Below are 23,795 nucleotides of genomic sequence, written 5' to 3' on the forward strand. Positions count from 1 at the left end.
GAACCCAGGACAGAGCTGGTCAGAAATCAGCCCGAATTGATCCTACGGGCTCCCCGTATACATGTCTCTTTGATGGCACAGTTGTTCAAATAAAATGTCAGGAAATGATCACGTAAAATCCACTCTGATTCATAAGGTAAAATTACTTGCATTTAAGATTGCATTTTAAAGAGCGTTGTGCAACTTCACAAGGGGTTTGTAAAAATAGGTTCTCTCAGCATGTTTTAGTCCAAGGGTGTTGAACTATAGGTTCAACTAAAATGGCAATACGGTAAGAATTGAGGAAAGTTTTCTGACCGTCTTAGATATTGATGACTAAAAGATGGCTAGCGTTTGCACAGGTAACCTGGGAAGGAACAATGCTAAAATGCCCTCCTAGTTTGGGTTAATGTCATTCCTTTATTTTTCTCTCTTCTGGGGCTACTGAGTATCAAGGAACTAATACCAGACTTCCAGCTCCTGCATTTCTCTAAAGTGCAAGGAGTTAGCACTCATTTCTACTTCATTCATATACATATATTGAATTTCCACCCTGTTCACATTAGGAAAAAGACACAGTTCTTACCTGTGTGAGTTTCCTTGGCCAGCAAGGGTAAATAGATTCGTAGGGAAAGTAAATCACAGAACAACCACGTGCTATCGTGGAGAACGAAGCATCGCAGGTGCTTGTAGGAGGGAGTAACTCACCCTGCCTTGGGAAGGAGAAGAAGGTTTCACAGATGGGGTAACAGCCAAACTGGGTCTTCAGAGATCTAATTGAAATTGTCGAAAATGCAAGCAATATTCTATTATTTAATTATTTTACTAATGATTCTACCTGCTAAAGTTTAGTCGTAGAGGAGAATTTTATACAAGATAAATTTCCAGTGGGGGAGGGGAGAGTGGTTTCAAAGATTCAGACGTTAACTGCATTTAAAGTCATCGTAGTTTGAGTGTGAGTGTTGGTTCTGTGGGGAGGCTGTTGAAAAGTTATCATTTTTCACTCAAGGCATATTTACAAAAATAGAATATGCCCATATAAGGATATAGAATATATAAAAATAAAGTCAAACTTGAAAGTTTATTGGAAAACAGTATTGACCTAAAGCGGGCATGATAAATACGCATTGGTGAATAAAGGCAGTTTTTTGGAGTTCTTGAAAATCAAATTAAAATATAAAAGAGAATCATTACTTTTGGTTTATACATTCCCCACTTGATTAGTACAAGAAGGCACAAATCCCAAATGAAATAATCGGAATTAGAGGATAACTATTATGCTGTTACCTTATAAATGAGATACGTATTTCTTCAGCTTATTCACCAATACATGATGAGGCAACTTAACCACAGAATGAAAAAAATGTCATCAATTTGTGTAAACAATCAGGGCAGGAAAGGCTATTTTAATTCAAGAAAGAAATATTCTTGGATTTAATTAGGTACAATGAGACAATTGGCTAAGAAGTGTGGAGGAGCTATTTTATACACACACGCATATACACAGGGTGAGTGCAAATCAGAATTGTGATGTCACCACTAAACATGAGAAGAAAATTGAATTTGGTGGTGAAGTTTTAGCGGAAGAGCTAAGTCCTTGACTGCAAAATTCTAAGGTTCATTAGTAAGTGTGAGGAATCGAAAATTCTGAATTGCCTCTAATACCGAGTCTTCTTGGACAAGAAGCCCAGAGATGTGACATGCAGGAAGCTGTGTGACATGTCAAAAATATGTCGGACCGTTTGTTCTATGACATGAGCTGTCATCGTGAGCTTCCGGGGAGCATTCAGATAACCTTTCCGACGTGAAGAGGAATATGACTTAATGACCAGCAGACACTGGTTTCCAAATGTGAATTTTTCTCTTTACTTTCCCCCCGAGTTTATTTATTTCGTACAAAGCATTTTAAGAATTCTTTCTGAAGAGCTTCAAAGACAACTCTCAGACATGTTTACCTACTTTCTTGAAAGTAAAAGAAATAGTTCACTGTTTGTTTCCTAAGAAAATCTATATCTCAAGACCATTTGGGCTGGGGAATTGTGCCAGAAAAAACAATCTCTTAAGGTTTCAAAGAAAAAAAAAGTCCTTTAGGAGGGGAACAATAGATCGTGGCAGTTCGGATAGTGCATAATAGGCTACTTTGTCAGAAAAATGGTACACGATCAATATTTTTTACCAAAAGACCTAGTTTGCTAAATTTCAGTTTTCCTTTCTCTGACGGATAACAGCAGAGTGAAAATTTCAGAGCTACTGTCTAAATGGAAGAAATAAATGGAGCAAAGCTAACCGTGTACAGTAATTTCACGGAATCGGCGGGAGTATGATTCTAGAACTTTCATTTTCCCAGAGCGAGGTGACAGCCAGGCCATCGCCGCTTACGCCCCCTCAGTTGATCTTGGCTGTGTTTACGTGGCGCGCTCTCCGCAGTAACACGCCTTGCGTCTCGGCACCGCTGCCGGTTGGTCGCCGTGGGGTGGCCGGTCACAGGGGCCAGCGCGGAGCGCGTGTGTTCTGTTCTGCCTGTGCCGTCGTGGGCCGACGCACCCTGGAGAAGCAGCCCGGTGCCTGGCGGATGACAGACCCCGAAACGCCGCAGCAGTTCGCGGCATCGGCGGGAAGCATTCGTTCCCTTCAGCTGCCACAACAGAGTGTCACCGACCGCACGGCTTCGAACAGCAGAGATTGACTCTCTCACGGTTCTGGCGGCCAGGAGCCGACATCGAGGGCTCAGCAGAGCCGTGCTCCCTCCGAAAGGGCTCGAAGGACAGAATTCTTTCTCGACTCCCCCTGGCTTCTGGTGGCTCCCCGCAAACAGTGGCATTCCTTGACCTGCGGCCGCGTCACTCCAGTCACCCCCGCTGTCACGTGGCTTCTTTCCTCAGAGTCTCTGTGTCTTCTGCTCTTCTAAGGACACTGCTCATTGGATTTGGGGCCCATCTACTCCCCGTATGATCTTATCATAACCGACGATATCTGCAAAGACCTCGTTTCCAAGAAAGGTCGCATTCTGAGGTTCCAGGTTGACACGAATTTTAGGGGGACGTAGTCAACCCACTATACCGAGCAATGGCAATGCTATAAATTTCATCTTACCTAGAATAACATTAGTTGGTATAGAAGTATTTTTTTTTTTTTTTTTTTCACATTTTGGTCTTTAAATTCTAGATCCGGATGATTACTCTTGTGGTTTTAGTTGAATATGATATCGGCTCTCGTGCTAGGATGATTAATGAAAAAGAGCATGTTGTAAAATGTTAAATGTAAAACTTAAACCCAGAATTTCTCACAGGACTTCTCCCTTGCCTAACTGAGGTTCATTCATGGAGATACTTACCCCTAGTAGGTCTAAGTAATCTGTTTATGTGTCAAGTCAGATTATGAAGGATTTTATACACTAAGGCGTGTGAACTTGACTCCATAGGAAAGGAAGAACCAGTAGAGATGCGTTATTTTAGAAAGACAGTTCAGATGGATCATATTGTGTAAGTTTAATGTGTACAACGTGACGATTCAATACACATGTATATTGTGAAATGGTTACCACAATAAGGCTCGTTAACACATTCATCACCTCACATAATTATAATTCGTGTGCCGAGAACACTTAAGATCAATCATAGCTAAGATTTGTTGAGCACTTTCTACTTGCCAGGCACTGCGCGAAGCACTTTTTATGTACTAATTTATTTGATCCTTGCAACAATCGTATGAAGCAGAAGTCTTAAAATGTTGATTTCAGAGGAAGATGCCGAGGCACAGATACTTGGCAAAGATCACATACGTCATGATTGGAGGAGCCAGGATTTTAACCCACAGAATCTGGTGAGGGGAAGGGAGGAACCAGGGAGACTGGGCGGGTGGTTGTGTCGTTAGCCAGCATTGAAAATACAGAACAGCAGGTTTGGGGGTTGGTGACTGGAAAGGTTGTGAGTCAGGAGAGTTAGTTTTGGATATAGTATTAAGTTTGAAGTGCCGTCGGTGGGAAATCCAAGTGGATACGTCCAAGTAGATAGTCGATAGTAAGTACTAGTAATAATATTTGGTGTCAAAACTCATGTTTTCCCAAAAAGAGAATACCATTTTTAATGTCTATATTTACGCAGCTGCGATAAAACATGTAAAAATGGCAATTCCATCTCCCAGCTCAAAAAAGGAAGAGTGCTTTTCGCAGGGGGGTGGATGTGTTCGTGACTGTGTGTCCTCACGTCCTCTTTACACTAAGTCAGGTAGGTAACTAACTGCCGTACCTGAAAAACTTCGTGACATTTTTCAGCCAGGCCGACAGAGGAGAGGAATCCGTTCATTACGACTTGTTCCCACCCGATCGGCAGCGACTTTGCCACGTTACAAATGCCTCCCCCCCCCCACCTCCAATTCTCACCGTTCGCTGCGCATTCCTCTAGAGATACCCCTACCTCGCCCTAACCCCGGGGCATTCCAGTTCAGACCCCACGGTTTATGGGAACTGCTTTTTCCGACCCCGTTGAAGAAAGCAGGGCCTGTGAACTCTCCTCCCGAAGCGCGGCCCGTTTTCTGTGCCGTCGCAGCCTCATTAATCAGCGCCGCGGCGAGGCAGACACTGCCCTGTGTGCTGCGCTGTCCCCCGCACGGAGGCTCCCGCGTCTCTGCCCCAAGGCCGACTCGCTGGGGAGAAAGGCGGAGGGAAACCATCCATCTTCCCAGCCGCACGTGTCAGCAGCGAGTCCTTCCCCCTTCCTGTGGGCCGCCTCTCTCACCACCTGTGTTTAGAATTAGCCCCGAAGCTGCTGCCCAGATGAATAAGAACCACTGTCCCTGTCACCTGCCCTGGGACAGACCGCCACTTCTCAACGAAAACGAGGAGGACACAGGGCAGTTGTCGTTGCCGTGAGCAGGGCGAGAGAGAGGGGCACACAGATGGTAAGTCGTACGTCCTAGAAGGTAGCATTGGTCATTGGAGCCGAAGGGTTAAAAGCAGATAATTTCTTGGCGCCTTGCTATATCCTCCCTCTGAAGTACGGACGCCTGAAGTTGATCTACCTCGGTTCAAGTCGGGACTCCACTCTTACCAGCTGTGTACCTCTCGCGGACTCCCCTGTGCCTCAGTTTCTTCACCTGTAACACAGATGATTATATCGCCTGCCTCACCGGGTTTCTTGTAAGGGTTAAATGAAATTTTGCATTCATAGCTCTTACTGTCGTACTTTATATGTACTAAGCACTCAATAAACGTTAGTCATTAGTATTGTTAACATCATCATTCAGATAATAAAACAGGTTCAGAGAAGTTAATTTGTGCGATGTACACAGAATTTTTACATAGCACCGCCTGATCCCCAAAACTCATGCCCTTTCTATTATATTATTTCCATTCTAGTCCCATCTTACAAATAAATTCCTATGTGAGCTTCATAAATCACTTCATTTTATTTATGCCTTTATTTACCGTGGGGTAAAATGAAAATGGTAACAGCTGACATTCCTGTTGGTACGAGACTCTACACCTGTCAATTAATATAATCAGCCACATGCAGAGAAACTAGGCATGGTTCAAAAAATTCATTACAGAAAACGTGCATGCCCTTGATAAAAGCTAAATGGTACAAAAGGGTCAAAAAGAAAACATCGCCCCCGTACCTTGGGGTCTCCATTGTTGAGTCAGACATGTATCCTCCTCTCTCCTCGGCATTTATCTCTTTCACTCACGTTGAGGCGGGACCGCCGCGGGCTGAGCATTGTGCCTGAGCCCCGAGGCGGAGGCCGCTGGTCCCCTGTCACAGACGGGAGAGTTCGCTGACTTGCCCAGGGAAACAGCTAGCGGCCTGCAGAGCGGGTGCAGGACTCGGCGATCTGGCTCCGAATCAGGCCCGTTCAACCCCACTCTGTGCCCTCGGCACTTCCACTTCTCTTCCCTGTTCCATCCCATAAAAATACAACTATGGTTTGTTTAATACGTGCCCTGCCAGCGGACATTCAGCTGCTCGTAGTTCTTCTGTTATTACATAATCGTGTAGGGAAAGCCAGCCATCCTTCTGTCCCCGCGTGAGTACTTCTGAAGGACAGATTTCTATACGTTGAATGAGTAGATCAAAAACATATAAATACTTAAAATTTCGACCACCATAAATGGCCGGATAACCTATAGAGGCAAACTATGTGTCAGGCGCCCAGCACTTCAGCCTAATAAAATCATCACAGTCTCCCCCAGCCACCCCGTGTGGTAGATACGTTACTATCCCCGTCTTGTAGGCGCTCAAGGTCATATGAGTAACGGAGCATGGCTTCAACCCAGGCAGCCTGGGGCTAGAACCTGCGCCGTTAACCGTGGTTAATAACCGAACACGTTGAACCGATCGTAACTTCCTGCTTGCCTCTGCCATTTTTCTAACTTGTTCTAAAGTTGAGTTCACAGTGTGAGCCGACAGAGGGGTCTGGACTGATGCGAATGTTGAAACATCCCTGGGGGTCGTGTCCGTCTACAGGATGGATGATGAGAACGGAAGCAGACGAAATTCCTTCTCATAGTGGTCGGGACAGACAGACAGACTATCCTTTTTTTTTTTTTTTTTTGTATGTGAACTATCTTCATGCCAGGAAAATAACTTAAAAATTTTTTTTTCCTGTTTGTGTGCGGGTACCTTGTAAGAAATTCACACAGCGTCTCTAAGGTTCAGAACGCTAGAGATAGTTATGTTTCTTCGTAATGTTGTGTGTGAGAATATCCGAATTTCCAGCATCCCGGCTCCACCCAGCCAAGGCGCTCTGCTGTTAGTCCAGATTTTCAGTCACCCAGCGGAGCTAACCGTGAGACCCCCCTGCTTGAGTGTTGAACTCTGACTCTCCGGGAGGGATCAAAGGGAGCCGGAGAGTTTGCCAGGCGGGGAAATGGGTAGAAAAGAGGATTCTCTGCAGAGAGAATTTTGCTTTCCATCCATTACAATTCTGATGTTAAACCTTCGTAGCGGGATGATTGTCTTGGTGAAGTCCAAGCTACGCACGCTTCCTGAACCCCCGAGCCGTAAGGGGTTATGCCCAGACATTGCCGAGTTAGTCCACCTTCCCGTGGAAGGTGCTGGGCTCACCTGCTGTCCCAGGAGTCTCACCCCGCACGCCTTCAGACTCTGCCGGCGTTCGTGGTCACGCAGTGTGATGTCAGATGCCTGGAGCCAAAGAGGCCTCTGACCAGGCATCAAAAAATAGCTGTTTCGGGGATTTTGTAACCTTAAATGTCAATTATAAGCAAGCAAACTTACTTTTAACGTTTTTACAGTCGTGTGTGAGTGTGTGTGTGTGTGTGTGTGTGTGTGTGTGTGTGTGTGTTTCCTAGCAGGTTGGCAGCTCTGGAGAATAACTCCGTAGTAGTTGGCTTAGAAAAGCAGTTTTTCAGTCTTGGCTGTACACAAACATCACCTGGGGAGCTTTTAAAAATCCCGATGCTCACGCCAAATCCCAAACTGATTAAGTCAGAATCTCTGAGGATGGGGCCCAGGCATCGGGACTTTTAAAAGCTCCCGGTGATCGCTGTGCAGCCAAGATCAAGAGCTGTTGGCTTAGAAGGTCTCTTCTCTTTTTCATTTACAGGGTTTTCATCTGGACCTCATTTTCTGTAGTCGAAGCGAATTTTAAGAATAGTCGTTAGTCCCCCCAAATCCCTTTCAAACTGGGGCATGCCTCAGAATGACCTGGAAGGCTCGTTAAGGCACAGATCGCATAGCTCCTCTCATTTCTTCTTCCGGGGTAAGCCTGCCCTTCGGATTTCTGAGTCGGTAGGTCTGAGTGGGGAGACCCAGGAATTTGCCTTTCTGATGTTCCGTGTTCTGATGACGCTGTTGGTACAGGGAGAGCCTCTGCCCTGACGCCTGCCTTCCACCTTCCTTCTGCTTCCTTTCCCAGCAGCGGGGATCAGGGCGGCTCTCTCCGAGGCAGTCCTCACCACGTCAGTGCGAGGGAGGCTGATGGATGCTCGAGGAAGCATTAGCTAAACATGCTAGCTAACTTTAAACAAATGCGACCCTCTCTTCACACTAGATTGCTCCCCGCGTAGCCCTTGCTAAGTTAGTCCAGAGACGCCACTGGGTAGGTTTCTGGTGGCCCACGTGGACCTCAGATTCTGCCTCCCCACAGAAACGATTTTATGAACCGTGTTCAGGTACAGCTGAGGCAGTGCCATGGAAACCATTCTTCGGAAATGCCGCGGTCTCAATGAGGCTTCCGTGGGCTGCCTTCCAGGACCCTAACCACCATTGAAAGAACTGAGTTTCTGAGTTTCAGAAAACCAATTTTCAGACAAACTCCTAGAACAGAACTTGTTGAAGAACTACCTGTGACTGAAACATTGGGTTCGTTTTGTTTAGTTATTTTGCCCTTTACATTTGGAGCCAAAGGTGGGTGGGGAGGTGGGGAGGGGCTGTCATTCATTCCGCTAATATTTATTAGGTGCTCACAATGTACCTGGCACTGCTATATACTGGGGACATAAAGATGAAAAAGACAGCCCCTGCCCTAGAGAAGCTCATGTTCTAGGCGGGAAAATATTTACTGAGCAAGTAAGAAAATATTTACCGAGTTACCAGTGTGATATGTGCAATAATGAAGAACTGATGAAGGAAGGGTCTGTTCTGCCTGGAGAGAGAGAGACTGTGCGTGTGTGTGTGTGTGTGTGTGTGTGCGCGCGCGCGCATGTGTGCGCGCACACACACACACACATACACGCGCGCACATTTGCTTAGGAGAAGAGACGTGTTGAAGAGCTTTAGAATCAGGAGAGATCTTTCGGCCTTGAAGACCAAGGGGGGTTCCCCAGGCAGAGAAGGGGGTGAGGGAGCGTCCCGAATGATGGAACGGTGTGAATCCAGGGGATAAGAATAAATAATGTTTTCAGGCCGTCAGCTGCAGATGCGATGTCAGGCAGGCACTGATGTGGATGTGTGACCAGTGACAGTTGATGGCAAGAGCCTTTAGTTGGCCACCAGAGGTAATGATAAAATCATATCTTCCCAGGATGATCTAACACTTGAAGATCGATGTTCAAATTCCCTTATGAGGAAAAACTAATATTTTCTTAAGTGTTTCAGATCATTCTTTATACTTTAAAATGCCGTTTCATTGCGTCTTGATCTCTTGTCTCTATTTACTATTCCATTCAACATAAAAATAAATTGCGCAGCAGCATCTAAAATTTTTACACCAAGAATCGGACCCTTGCTGAAATCTGCGTTAGCAAGCAGTGTTATCGTTCGGAATAAAAAGTATATCTCTATACATATCATATCATAATTATTTATGTCATCTTTAGATACTATGTTAATTCAGTTTTAATCACTTTTCCTATAAAAACTAAAGGGACTTGCCCATTGATTCTGTACTTACAGATGACCTTAGCATTTAAACATAGCTCAGTGACCCTAGGGTACCAGTGCCAGGGAATGTCTCCTCCAGCACAGTCATCACAAGAAGGAAAATACATCCGCAAAAGCATTCCATCACACGATGGGAGGATGGCACAGGGCACGCAGGGAGAAGAGACGCACGGCTCTGAAAATGTGCACGTGGCTTAAATAAGTCTCTAGACATCTTTTAAAAGTCGAGAGCATCCCTGTTAAACTCTCACCAGCCTAACAATATTTTTTAAGTGCTTATCGTCTGTGCCCTTAAGGAAACAGTCTAATGGGTTAGTCACTCCGAACCCTCCTGTTTTAAAAATTAATTTTTCCTGCAGTTTTAATTGTGGGTCTGCGTGTTTCTTGTTTGGGGGGTGATATAAGACCTGCTTTCTCTTACATCGAATTAATATTTACTGTATCAGTTCCCAGGTCTGAGCATCTGGTTCCATTTCTAAGTGGAAACGAACCCATTTTTCTGGGTGCTGAGTCAGTGTTTTCTCAGCAGGCCCGGGGATCTCTGTACTTTCTGGAAGAAAGAGCGGACTGTGGCAGAACAATGCTGAGCTGTGGCCAAGGAAAGCTTCAGAGAAGTACCTGGGTCCTCCCAGCCAGGGCGGAAGTGCTGGGTTTTTTTGTTTTTGTTTTTGTTTTGTTTTGTTTTGTTTTATGCTGGGTCTTCTCTGTTTCGGCTCTTAAATCAATAATAGTAGAGGCGTTTTCGAGAAAATGAAGATGTATTCGAGGAGTGTAGCATTGAAATAGTCGGGTAACGTAAGTGATAGAATTTAGAAACACTAACAGCCTTTCGGGAGCGTCTTAGGCTGCGTTTTTCATTTCTACATAATTAGAAGAATAAATAGACTCATAAAAGAGATTTCCGTCCCAATTAGTTGACAATGGCGTTGATTTCTTTGCTGTCACCATCTGTGATAACATGTCATTCGTGGAACCGATCAGATGTATGGTTGTTCAGCCAAGTCGTTGGTTTACCTTTGACTGTCGTGAAAACAGGTGAATGAACGACTCACGAAAATGGGACTTTGTCATAGAGTCTTGAAACCTTTTGTTGAAGTCCTGGGTTCCCACCGCCGTGCCAAACTTGAAAGTGTTTCGAAGCTAGTAGGCAGCCTTCTTTTAATGTATTTTATTCACCGGGGATGAAAGACGGAAGCTCTTTAATTAAACACAAAAGATATCTTTTGCCACAATTAACAGCTTGGGATTTTTCAATTGCTTTTGGGTGTAGTAGTGAAAATTAAGATAATTATAACTTTCGCATATTCTCCGTACCTGAAGACGAGAAGAGTTCTGGCTACATCTGTCAGGTCGATAAGCATGTTCTCCCTTTGATTCGAACAGCCGCCCTCTCTTCTGGACTATTTGGGACCCCAGGGCTGAAGCGGCCCATCGAGAATGCCGATTCTGTTACGAAATGAGCCAATGAACGTACCGATTGGAAGTGGCATTTATTAAGGAAAGACACTCGAAATATAAATGAAGCCCTGTTTTACGAGAATGCTCCTTTTTCATCCTCTGTGCACAGCGGTGGGCCTGCAGGTTGAGGCTGCAGGCTTCCCATGAGCGAATGCCTGTGGGCTCGTCTTGAAGATGTTTTCTTTGTGGTTTGCCTCCTGTCCACTGGGAAGCCTGTATTCCTTTCATTTTCTTTTCTTTTTTTTCCCCAACTCCAGTGCTTTTGAACACAGAACCCCCATCCTCCCACCACCCTAACTCCGCATTCCAGCCCCGTGATTTCATCTTACCAGGCCCGTCTCCCCTGCCATGCCGGCGGGCTGCCTGCTGACTCTTGCCGGGGGGAGCAGACGGGAACATAAACTCACCACAGAAGAGCGGGATTCTTTCTGTGTATTTTTAAGACCAGGAATCCAGTTCTCATTTAGAGGCTGTGTTTTTTTTTAATGGTTCCTCGAACACCAAACAAAACATTTCTTGTTGCTCTTGTTTCTTGACAGCGTCATCCCCTCCACGTGGACGGGCAGAATCACAGAAACCGGAGAATGCAAGAGATGCGTTCGCTCACGTTCGGTCCGTGCCAGCTGCTCCCAGTTCTTTCTTCCCACAGTCTGTCCTCTACGGCTTCTCTCTCCTCGTTTTCTTGAGAACGAGTCTTTCCATGTCTCCTGGGGAATACTTCTTTAGTTTAGCCATGGAGGGATTTATGGGGAAATGTTCATATTATTTCTTTTCAACTCGCTATTCCTAGTCTGCGTAACTCTTTCTTTGAGCATAAATAGTCCCTCTTCATTCTAGGTCAAGAATTTCTGGATGGTATTTGTTTCTCTTCCATTTATTGAGTTCAGAGCTTGTTTTCCTGCTTCGCTTTCTCTTTTCATCAATCAGTCCCTAAAGCCCATTAATCATTCTTTTACCTCACTGAAAGCTCCTTTGCTTATTCCCATATTAAGAACCCAGGGCTGGTTAAGGTCCCAAGTTACTGGACAAAGCCTCACTTATAGGTGCTTTTCTATGCTAACTTTTCTCTTGTCTGTCTGTCTGTCTGTCTCTCTCTCTCTCTGTCTGTCTGTCTCTCTCTCTGTCTGTCTCTCTGTCTCTCTCCATGTGTACCTCTCCTTCCCTCCCAGCCTCAGTCTCAATTACAAAGTATTTTTTAAATAATGGTTCTAAATTATGCTTTGGAGAGTTAGTCATTTGAAGGCTGTGTGTGTGTGTGTGTGTGTGTGTGTGTGTGTGTGTGGTTTCAACTGGTAAGATTATATTTGTTCTCAGTTACTTAAAGATATTTTTCATATCCTCAGAGTCACGAATCTTTTAAGTCTCCTGAGTGCTTGGATCAAGTACAATTCTGAACCATGGAACTATAATGTAACATTCTACTTTAGGGCTATCATCTCAGAAGCAGAGAGGAAAATTAGTAGGTTTGGGAAAAATAGACTATATTTGTAGGATTTGATATTCTTGGGGAAAGAGAAAGGAAAAATTTAAGTAGCCCTGGCATTCACATATCTAAAGCAGATTAGCTCTTAGGAGCTATTAGGTATAAAGATAAGGACTTTTTTAGGTCACTTTTTAAAATGTTCAGCTTCATCGAGGTATAAAACATACTGAGACATGTAAGGGGCCCAAAGCTGAGTAAGATACTCTTGAAGAAGAAGGTAGAAAGATTTGGTCCACCAGATCCTAAGAGTTATTTAAAAAGTAATTGTGGTACTGACGCAGGGGTAGACAGATAGACCAGTGGACCAATGGGACAGAAGAGAATGACAGATGCAGACCCAAACGTATAGAGATAGTTGATTTATGACAGAAGTCGCATTCCAGAACAGTGAAGAAAGACAATCTTTTCAAGAAGTGGTGCTGGAACAATTAGAGATCTAGCTAAGAAAAAGAGAAAAGAAAAAAGAAAGAAATCAGATGCCTACCTCACACCATATGCAAAAACTCCAAATGGATACAGACTTAAGTGTGAAAGATAAAACTGTAAAGCATACACATACCCATGCAGATGCTTTGTATAAGTATATATCTGTGTGTGTGTGTGTGTGTGTGTGTGTGCGCGCGCACGCGTGCGTGCACACATATCTTCATGACCTCAGGGTATTGAAAGATTTCTTCTATAACATAAAAATCTGTAGTCAAAAATTATATCGTTGGTAAAATAAGGAACATCTCTTTATCAAAAAATAACGTGAAGAAAAATAGCCATCCAATGAGAGAATATATTGAACACACATATAATTGACAAAATATTAGTACCCAGAATGTAAAAAAGTTCTTACATCAATAAAAAGACAACCCATTCTGAGAAAAATAGGCAAACTACCTGGAATAGCTCTCCACGAAGAGGAAATAAAAACGGGCAATAACAATAAGCATTCTCAACTTCTTGAACAATCAAAGTAATGCAATTAAACCTTAATAGATTCTACCTCATATCCACTCAGATTAGCTAAAAATAGAAATGTCGGCAAAGTGTCGATGAGGCTGTGGAGCCACAGGAACTGATGGTAGAAACCGCAAATTGTTACATACTTAAAAATAGTTCAGCACACTGTCCTACGGTGGAAGAGACAGATGCATACGTTATGACTTGGTAAGTCTACTCTTAGGGATGCACGCTAGAGAAACTTGGTGCACAGTTATACGGAGATACATGTATTAGAGTGCTCTCTTTTTCCCTGTAACTTTTTTTTTCTTTTGTAAATTTTCAAACCTACAGAAAAGTTACAGAATTGAAGCACTGAATGTAATAAAGTCTCAGTAGATGGCAGCTGTGCAAAACACGACAGCTCACGGAAAGAGCGTATGTGAGCTTGGACCAGTGATACCTGGCTTGAAATCCCAGTTCCATCACTTATTAGCCATGTGACTATTATAGGCGACCTGTTAATATCTGTGAGCTTCAGTTGTCTCATCTGCAAATTGGATAATAATAGGCCACCGTATCGAGTATTATAAGAATTAAATTCATCAATGTTTATAAAGCACTAGGCATAAATGCCTGCAATGTAATAGGTGTCTGGTAAATTATGGCTGCTATTATTAACATTTTTATTGCTGAAAATTATAAGGGTGCATTTTATTTTTTTTTACAACCTTTTAGTTACAGCATATTTACTATAGATATTTACTTTTGTTTTTTCACTATAGAATGCAAAATTGTTCAAGGGGAAAATTGCATTTGTTCACTCTGTATTATATTTTTTTTCTTGTTTTCTATTATAAATTTAATATTAGAAAATATAAATGTGGGAAAAAATAACCATGACAAATTTTTTTTAATATAATTTAAAAAATTATACAGAATTAAAGACTTTTTGGAAGTCATACAAAACTAAGTATGATTTATCAAAAGGAAAAGGAAAAGTTAAGTAACTATCAAGAAGTAATATTAGACATAGAGTATAGGTTTCCAAATTTCTAGCCCAAGATCCTGCACACTTAATTATATAATTAATTTCCCTTAAGATATACACCTTGGTATATAAGATTACTGATACATCAGCAATTACTTTTAAAGAAAACTGAATTTAGTAGTTGGTAGCCTTTACCCCTAATGCTTCATTGCCTTTACTGCAAAATGAATGAAATCACATGCAAACCCTTGAGGCCCCTTTACTCTCCCGTGAAATTTGATTCTCTGTCTGAAGTTTTCCTCACTGACCCCCAGATTCAGTCATCTTTTCCTCTCGGGAACACCTTCCTGTCCCCCACTATTTATCTTTCCAAACCGATCAAGGTCATGTTACTACATTGTACTGTTATTTACCTTTTCATAAATGTTTTCCTCTCTCTCCAATTAGATCACATTCTCTTGGGAATGCAGACTTTTCCTTATGAGCCTTTGTATTTGTAAGTTTTTTAACTCAACCCTCCCCCCACCAGTTTAAATATAAATTTCTGTTTCTAATAGCGCCTAACATCAAACTTTGCTCAGAGAAGGAATAAAATAAATGCACAAAGATGACAACTGTCAGATTACAGTTTAAAAAAAATAGGCCTCGCCATTACAGCTGTGGTAACTTGGATTCGTGGATTATATTTGCCTCCAAAGCAAAAACGTTTGTTTTCCTGTGTTCCAGAAAGACGCCGTGAAGCGAATATTCTCTGGCATCCAGCCTACGGGGATCCCCCACCTTGGGAATTACCTGGGAGCCATCGAGAGCTGGGTGAGGCTGCAGGACAAGCATGACTCCGTGCTGTACAGCATTGCTGATCTGCACTCCGTTACTGTCCCCCAGGACCCAGCCGTCCTGCGGCAGAGCACCCTGGATATGACCGCTGCTCTTCTTGCCTGTGGCATAAACCCAGAGAAGAGTATCCTTTTCCAACAGTCTCAGGTCAGCGTCTTAGATGAGAACTAAGAACACTTTTATTTTCAGATTATCTAAAGAAAACTTCGAATGGCTTATATCACTCCTGTTTGTGATTAAAACAAAAAAAAAAATGTTCAAGGATGATTTCATCAGATGCGATTGTTTCATTTTGATGTTTTTCTCTGTATTTGTATCACTAAGTATTATTACAATGCGGTAGTGTTTTTCAACTTTTCCTCCACCACACTTGGTAAATTTGCAGTGCTTCGTATACCAAAAAGTTGTGTCTCATTAGTACTTCCGGCCCTGGAATTGTCTCCTGTACTGGATTGCATCCAGACTGATCCCCTGGGGATCAAGGACAGGGTTTGGTTTTACCGAACGCCAACGTTGCTTTGTTGAGTACTGCGGTTGGAAGGCCTCTTGGATAAGTCCCGCTGTTCATTCTTTGTGTAATAGCTTTTGAGAAGATTTGCGAGAACTAGCTAGGAAATTGGAAGGCAGCATCCAGTGTTTTGAGTCCAAGCCAAGAAAGGCTTCAGAATGGAGCCAAAATATCTGACTCATATCTTCACTGCGGATGAATCAGCGTACGCCTGGACAGGCAGATAGCCTGGACTAGAGACAGGGCCCTTAAGAGACTCCCTAGCAAAGAAGATGAAAATGTTAATTGGATCCCGCCCCCGTTATATATCTTCTTTAACCTGTGACAAAGCCCCAGCCAGGGAATGGTATGTTATACATATTCTGGCACATGTTATCATATATACATGTGTGGCGTGTGTTACACATGTGTATATCTCCTTCCTTGATCATAAACATTGATAGTTATTATTTTTGTGTGTTTTTTTTTATCACCCATAGAACTGAATATAATGATTCACGGAAGAGCAACCATTTTAAAATATATATAATAAATGAAAAGAGTTATCTTCACAAAATAAACGCAGTTATCAACAAGTCAAACTTGTTGCCAGCTTGATGGTCACTCGATAACATATTAGAATCTAATCATTACAATGACCATAAAGGAAATTTACTTCAATTTCCTTCCTTATAGTGGGTCAGGAAGCCTTTACTTACACACAGGACTTTCGAATTCGACCTTGGACAGATCTAATTGTAGTAAAGTCCTTCTTATATCGAACAAACACCTGCCTCCTTGTGATGCCCATCCGCACATTGAGCTTCTGCTCTTCAAATACTCGGAGATGTTTACTTTGCACCATTGTTACCCTGCGGGGCCTAATCTCATAGGTCTTACTTTCTTCAAACCAGTTGTCCCCAGATCTCTCACCCTTTTGGTCGTTGCACCCCAGAAGCACTCCCGCCTTCTCTCTGAAAGGAAGGTGCCTCTCAGATGCCACGAGACAAGGATTCTTCCACCCGTTCACATCCGTCTCCAGCATCGTGATGCCGGTCACCCTTAGGGTCAGTTTTCGAGTCGCCTGATGCCCTGTCCAGCACACGTCATCTTCACGCCATCTAGCTTGTTTTTGATACAAGCTCTCTTTTGATCCTTATATGATACTATTTCTAAAAATTATATTCCTGGTACCTAGTTCCATACTTCTTGTAGATGAAAATGCCTCCTCTCCCCAAAGTAAGCACTGGCCAGATTGCTTTTTGAAGTGACTTTTAAAATTAAAGGCTTATTTACAACCACGTCCAGCCCTTGCACGTTGAGCTCATACCCCCGGGAATGATTACCATATTAAAATTTTTTTCCTCCTTCGTAAAGGATTTTTGGCAGTGGCCTCCCTCAGCATCTAATATTTGCAATAATCAAGGTTATCTTCTTCCATGTGGTACTTTGTCATTCAAAATAGCGATTGAAGGAGTAACCTACCACACGGGAGACTTTGTGAGAACTCCCTCTTGACTGAGGGATAATAAAATTCACCTTCCCTTTGATTTTTTTAGGGTATGAAATGAGCTCACTGGTTCCCTAAGTGGTTGTGGGTCTAGGTCAGAGTGGAGGTGACCAGCGCTGCCTCTTTCCTCAGTGGCCTTTGTGCACCTCTAAACTACCTCCCTGTTCTACCCCTCCCATCCCTGCCTTCAGCTCCCTTGGGCGAATTTTGATCATTTACCGAGAAGCACTCGTTGGCCCACATTCAACGATTTGTCCCCAAGTATCTATCTGATACCAAGACATGCTTGGTTTGGGCCATTCATTTCTTTACCTGGGGCAACTAACCTTATTCCAACTCAGTGGCCAGGTATCTTACCAGGTGTTCTTTCCTTTCTAAAATATTTCATGAGGAATACATGCAGAAGAATAGGGAACATAGTGTACTATACGCCGGTCACCTACTAACATTTTATGATTCGATCTCATCGATGTCGTTTTCTTCACTGAAGTATTTTAAAGCAGATATCACACATCATAGCATTTCATTTCCTAAATATTCCGATATGCCTCTCCATAAACTAAGGAAATTTTCTTACATGACCACAATACTGTCAGCACACCAACAAAGCTAGTGATAATTCTGTATTTTCATCTAATACCCAGTCCACATTCGAATTATGCTAATTCTCCCAAAATGTCTTTTAAAGTTGGCTTGTTTGAATGATCTAATCAAGGTCCACACGTTACATTTGCTCGTGGATCTTAAGTCTCCTTTTCTTTTATGCCTTTTGATTTATCGATCAAGTTTTATTGATCAATAAATTGATTTGATTTATTCGTCAGTTCATTCTTCTGCACGTAAAAAAAATTAAGACTTTGATTGTTTTTATGCTCCCCCTTTTTTTCATGCCTCTGATATGTTTAGCAGTGTTTTTTATTTGCTCTAAAATTAGCTCTTTGGAGCATAAAAATAAGCCTTAATTTTTTGTTGCTTTCTGTTTGCACTAATCTGTCATCTGATATTTAGTGGCTATAAACTACCATCCTACATAGTCGCTCGTCACCATTTTTAATAGTTTGAATACAAACTAATGCCCACGGAGTGCCTAGAAAGGAGTGTGCTGAGACACCGTTCTTTAGGAATGGCCAAAAGGCTTCAAGTTGTTCATGGACGATGGTGAGAAGTTTTTCTTATGCTTTGTCTTGAAACCGTGGAGGCATGTGTTGGCTTTTGCTTCTTCGAACCACTCAAGTAGAGGTATCATCAAAAAGCTAATGTCCCTGACACAGTTTTTATTTTAAACACGTGGCTCCTTATTTGCAGTGTTCTAATAGGCGAAAGAATCATCGTGGTGTTTGTATTTTATATCTTGCAATACAAAAACCGATAATTAGCAACAGTTTTTATCACTCTGTGGAGCCTTGAACAGTTGGGGACTGCATTTTTAATCTAGAAAAAAACACTGAAAGTCACGTCTGTTAGAAAACTACTCTTTTTAAATGTGTAAGATTTACCAAGCCTTTCAAGCATCTGACTCCCCTTTTAATTCTCAAAACAGTGTGTGAGTTAGGCATTACGGTTCTTTCACAGATTGATCAATTAAGGTATAAAGAGATTAAGTAAATTAGAAAATGAACTTAAACCCATTCTCTGAGAGGCACCTAGGGCTTAGTAAATGTGTCTTCTTAACTGGCTACCTGAGGTCATGCAGCTTGTAGGTGCTGAATCCAGGACACTTTTTGTTTTTTATTTTCTACCTGAGGCACCACTTTTGGAAGATGCACTCGTGGGAGAGAACCGTACTCTCTACCCCACTGTGGCTTTGCCTCAGGAGCTGACAGAGGGCCAGCAGGGAGCCAGAGCTGACCTCCAGGCCCTGGTTACTTCTTGCCTCGACCATTACATTACCCTTGCGGTCCTGAGTCAGTCTCAAAAATGGATAGCCCATGCCCCCCCCATTGTAGCCATCTTTCTACGTAAAATACATCGGCGCCTCTTTCTTTCCCTTGGGGTGAAAATCTAAACTCGGCGCACAGAAAGCCCATGCGGCATGGGGCCCCGAGAACACCAGGCCAGGGTTTTTTCCACTCCTCCGTCCCTTTTTATCACTGGGGTTGTGTGTGTGTGTGTGTGTGTGTGTGTGTGTGTGTCTGTCTGTCTGTGTGTGTGTCTGTGTGCATGTGTGTGCGCACACGCATGTGCGTGCTCAGATGATCTAATTAATTTTACCAATAACTCTTTAAAGCAGAAATTGAGTATTTTTTTTCTGGTTTCATTTTTAGGAAATTCGGTAAGTCAATTCTTAACTTATAAAACAGATAACTTAGAGATCAGTTTACATTTTAACGAGGTTTTCGTTGGTTCCTTTACATTGGATATTTCCCAGTACATTTAATTAATCATTAAATATGTAGCAGAGAGGATGGGCATTTAGAAAACGAACTATACTTAACTATTGGGAGCCAAAGCCAGTTAAAATTACTTATACCTGCCTTCCCCCACCCCCATAATTATTTACGAGTAAAATTAAGAATTTTTAAAATCGGGAATTAGAGACAACAAATTTTTTTATTTTGTATAATGTGGTCTTTTCACGTATATCCATTGTGTTAAGCAAAAATTTTTATAGCTAAATAGAAAGACGGGGTTCCCCAGGTGCCATTGCTATGCATCAGAGTAAGCGCCAGTAACCGTCTGAAGTAGGGAAAGAATTAGCTACGTTACAATGTCCATCTCTTACCAATAATTTTCATCTCCAATCCTTCGCATTCTTTCTCAGCAGTCTGACTGGAACAATTTAGGCTTATTGAAGATTTTTCTCATTATTTTCTTTTTCTTTCTCTCCCACTGGCCCCTAGTCATGGTGCTTCCCTGAAATATGGTTGCCATGTGTGGGGAATTTTACAGAGCCTCCCCTCTGAAAGGGGTGTGTGTGTGTGTGTGTGTGTGTGCGTGCGTGCATGTGTGTGAGAGAGGGAGGGAGGGAGGGAGGGAAAGCCCGCCTCTGTGTGTGTATTGGCAGGGGTTTTCGCCCCAGTGCCAGAGTCAGTGGACTTTGATTTCCAGCAGGCTCGAATGCAGACCCCATCCGATTCCCGCAGCTGTCCCTGAGCTGCGTGTCTCAGCATCTTTCGTCGTTACCTGCCTCGCGATCGAATCGCCCTGCAGATGGGAGATAAAAGCTGGGGTCTGTAGCTTTAGGCACAGCTTCCTGCCAAGGCTGGGAGAAAAGGACAGTTTTGACGGTCACACATCATGTTACAGAGGGTCCCAGGAGTCCCGCAAAGAGCCGAGAGGGAGGAGAACGGAACCCGCAGCTTTGGAACGTGGCCTCGTTCTCTAATGAGAGTCATGTTTTGTTTCCCGGGAAACTAAAATTAATAATAATAACGAAGGAAAGGGGACTATGAGGGAATCAGTTTCTGAATGAATGCCCGAGGAACTGATGACGTGAGTCCTGGCTCGCCGAATACAAACGAAAGTTACACCTGACTCCTCGTCCCTCACCTCGGAGGTGCGACACCAAGGCCTACGCCGCGACGGAGTCTCTTATGTTTTCACTTCTCCCGGTAATTTGGGAAGCATATCTGAGTACAAATTTATAGTTAGTGAACTCTCAAAGTCGTTAGCCTACCAGCGACAGGTGCACATTCCACTCGTAATCAAAAGGAAGGAAGCAAACATCTGACAGACGAATGGACTTGGGGGATTGATTTGTAAAGCGGACATCACCTCCCAAGCTTCTAGGAAGAGGCAGAGGGTCTAAATGGCCCATGGCATAAACAAGATAGAGGAGTTAGGAAGACTATTACGTAACCTAACTTCTCACGTTGTTTCCTTCTCTTAAAAATTTCCAGATAGTTCCACTTCCTTTCCGAGATCTGTTCTCCTGTGTGGCTTGACGGGCAGAGGCTGCACGGCCCCCATCTTGGACCTGGCTTAGGTCGACTCTTATATTTTCAAGAAGATTTATCTTTTCTTCTCAGGGAAATAGTAGGAGGAGCACAGGCTTTGAAGCCATAAATGGTTGGCCCGAATCTCACTGTGGCCTCTCCTTGTGATGCTGGGCAAGTTACTCAAGCTCTCCGAACCCCCCGTTTATGTCTATAATGGGGATATTTAAACCATACGGTGTGTGACACCTGGCAGATGTTAACTCTCTCTCATCCCACCCGCTACACACACACTGCGGCCACCCCGGCACCTTGATTCGTCCGAGGATGGAGTAGAATTGGAAGATGGAGGTCAAAGTAATGACAGTGCCTCTCTTTATACTCGATAGTAAAACATTTTCAGAAGAGTGTGTTGCCGAAGGTTTTTTGTGAACTTTTAAGAAGTATTTCAAACATTCAGGAAAGTAGTGTGGTTTTATTTGCATTTCCCTAATGACAGCTGATGCTGAGCATCTTTCTGTGTGTCCATTGGCTGTTTCTTCAGCCTCATTAGAGTCATGTCTATTCTAGTCCTTTGCCTTTTTTTAAAATCCAAATGTGTACGGAGGGATGTTCATCGGTGAACTTCAATACTGACAGGCGGCAGACCGGCCGGAGAGAGTGAGTGAGAGCTTATCATTGATAACAGAGCTCTTTCAGTTGAAGTCGGATCCCCAAACAAGGTTTCTGTTAAGGGGATTTGCCACGAGCATGATAAGCGTCTAATAAAAATAACTCAGCGTGAAAGTGCTAGTTTCCGAGAAGAAAGGATAATTGGGAATTTGTGAGTCTGAACAGTCTTCCAGGTGTCAGAACTAAAACTTAATAGGACCTAGTTCCTGGGAAGATAACATTTACGGGAAATAGTAAAATCGTAAGGAGCACTGAGGGTATTTGAGATATTTGATCTAGTATTTACTGAACCAGCTGATAGCTTGAAGGGGTTCGATTGATACCTGGCAGCTGCACCTTTTGGAATCATGCTATTCAGTATTCTTTTTGCTAATGGAATATTTTTTGAAAAGTTTTTTAAATACAGAGAATAACATAACAAACAGTCAGAGTCCCAACCAACACCAAAGATGAATGTTGTTAGCGTTTAGTCGTATTTGCACAACTTCCTTATATTAGAAAATGTTTATAAAGTTGAAGTCTCCTTTAACCCTGTGCTTGCCGAGTCCCTTTGCCCCCAAGTCCCTGTTTTCTATCCCCAAAATCTGTCTAACCAAAATAAGATTTACTGTGTATCCATCTAGCCAATTTTTCATACCTGTTTTCATGTACAATTCTTGAACAATATATAATATCCTTATTATATATTTAATATCAATATATAATTGCATAAATGGTGCCATAGAGTAGTGCCTTTCTGCAATTTTCTTTTTTTCACACAGCAGCCTATTTTTTGTGATCTTCACAGGTTTATACATATAAATCTAGCTCATTTCTTCTATTCGCTGCATAGTATGCCATTCTAAAGATATGCTGCATTTGTTTTAGACATATCCCTATTAGTAAACCTTTCATTTCATTCAGGCATTTATTTAACAAATATGTATTGAGTACTTGCTGTGTCCTAGGTACTGCACTCGGTGTTCATGTTACATCAGTGAAGAAAACAGACAAAAATCTTCACTGCCATGGTATTTACTCTGTTGGGGCAATACAGAATAAATAATAATTGTAATAAATAAGTCAGACATGAAGTGTATGAGAAGGCGATCGGTTATACAGGAAAAAATTAAGGGGAGTTGGGAGTGGTGTTGAGGGGAACGGATTGCTACTTTAGACTGTGGGGACAAGCCCCCTCGATAAGATAGTATTCGAGCAAAGACTTAAGGTGAGGGAGTTAGCCAGGTGAGAAGCTAGGTGAGAGAATTTCTGTCACAGAGAGGAAGGAGCCAGAACAAAGCCCCTAATGTGGGAGCGCGCCTGCTGTATTCAGGGACACAGGAGGCCAGCACGGCCAGATGAGACGGAGCAGAGGGAGAGGAGTAGGATTCGAATCGCAGATGTGGTAGGGTCGAATGGGAGCTCATGCCTGGTGTGCGGGCCATCGTAAGGACTTTGGTGGCTTGTACTCCGAGGACACAGGAAGTGCAGGATTTTGAGCGCAGAAGTGACATGATATATATTTTAAAGGGACACTTAGGCTGCTGCGTTAAGAACAGACTGTACGGGAGCTGGGGTGGAGGCCGGAGACCAGCAGGAAGTTACTACAGGAATCCAGGTGGGTGTGATGGGGCCTTGGACCAGAGTGCCATCGGCGGAAGTAGTGAAAAGTGATAAGATTCTAAGTACATTTTGAAGGTAGAAGCGATGGGTTTGCAGATGGATTAGACACAGGGTGTGAAAGACGAGTGAAGAATGACTCTAAGGTTTTTGCCTAAGTAACTGCAAGGATGAAGTTGCCACCAACTGGGGTGACAGGTGTGGATAGAGCAGGTTTAGGATGGACAGTCGGGAGTTTGGTTTCGCATGTGTTGAGCTGAAGATGTCTATTAGATAACCACCTAGAAATGCTGACGGATAGTGGGATGTATGAGTCTAGAGTTCCGCGAAGGAAAGCAGAGACCTCGTCAAGATAAGAAAATCCAGACTACTCGAACTGTGTTGTCTTTATTGCCACTGAAGAATTCGTTGGTGATACCTCAAAGGACAGATGTGATGAACTCCGCATGCGTAGTTTTCTTAAATAGCTTTAATGAGACATAATTCACATGTCATATAATCCACTCGTTTAAAGTAGATACAGTGCAATGACGCTTCGTATATTCAGAGAGTCGTGCGTTCCCCGCCACGGTCAATTTCAGAACATTTTCATCAGTACCCGTGAGGGTCAGTACCCTCTCCCTGGCGACCTTCGTCTTG

The 23,795-nt window shown here is 43.0% G+C and overlaps 1 protein-coding gene across 1 annotated transcript in view; it reads left to right on the forward strand.

Annotated features, from left to right (window-relative positions):
- WARS2 (tryptophanyl tRNA synthetase 2, mitochondrial) overlaps window positions 1-23,795 on the forward strand; it is a 54,677-nt gene that overhangs the window by 12,831 nt on the left and 18,051 nt on the right. Inside the window, 4 exon segments of the mRNA XM_036235028.1 lie at window positions 3,719-3,801; window positions 4,123-4,153; window positions 4,155-4,205; window positions 14,903-15,160. Of these exon segments, the coding sequence (XP_036090921.1) occupies window positions 3,719-3,801; window positions 4,123-4,153; window positions 4,155-4,205; window positions 14,903-15,160 (423 nt within the window).

The sequence above is a fragment of the Rousettus aegyptiacus genome, unplaced genomic scaffold, assembly GCF_014176215.1.
Source record: "Rousettus aegyptiacus isolate mRouAeg1 unplaced genomic scaffold, mRouAeg1.p scaffold_m13_p_17, whole genome shotgun sequence".
Lineage (NCBI taxonomy): Eukaryota > Metazoa > Chordata > Mammalia > Chiroptera > Pteropodidae > Rousettus > Rousettus aegyptiacus.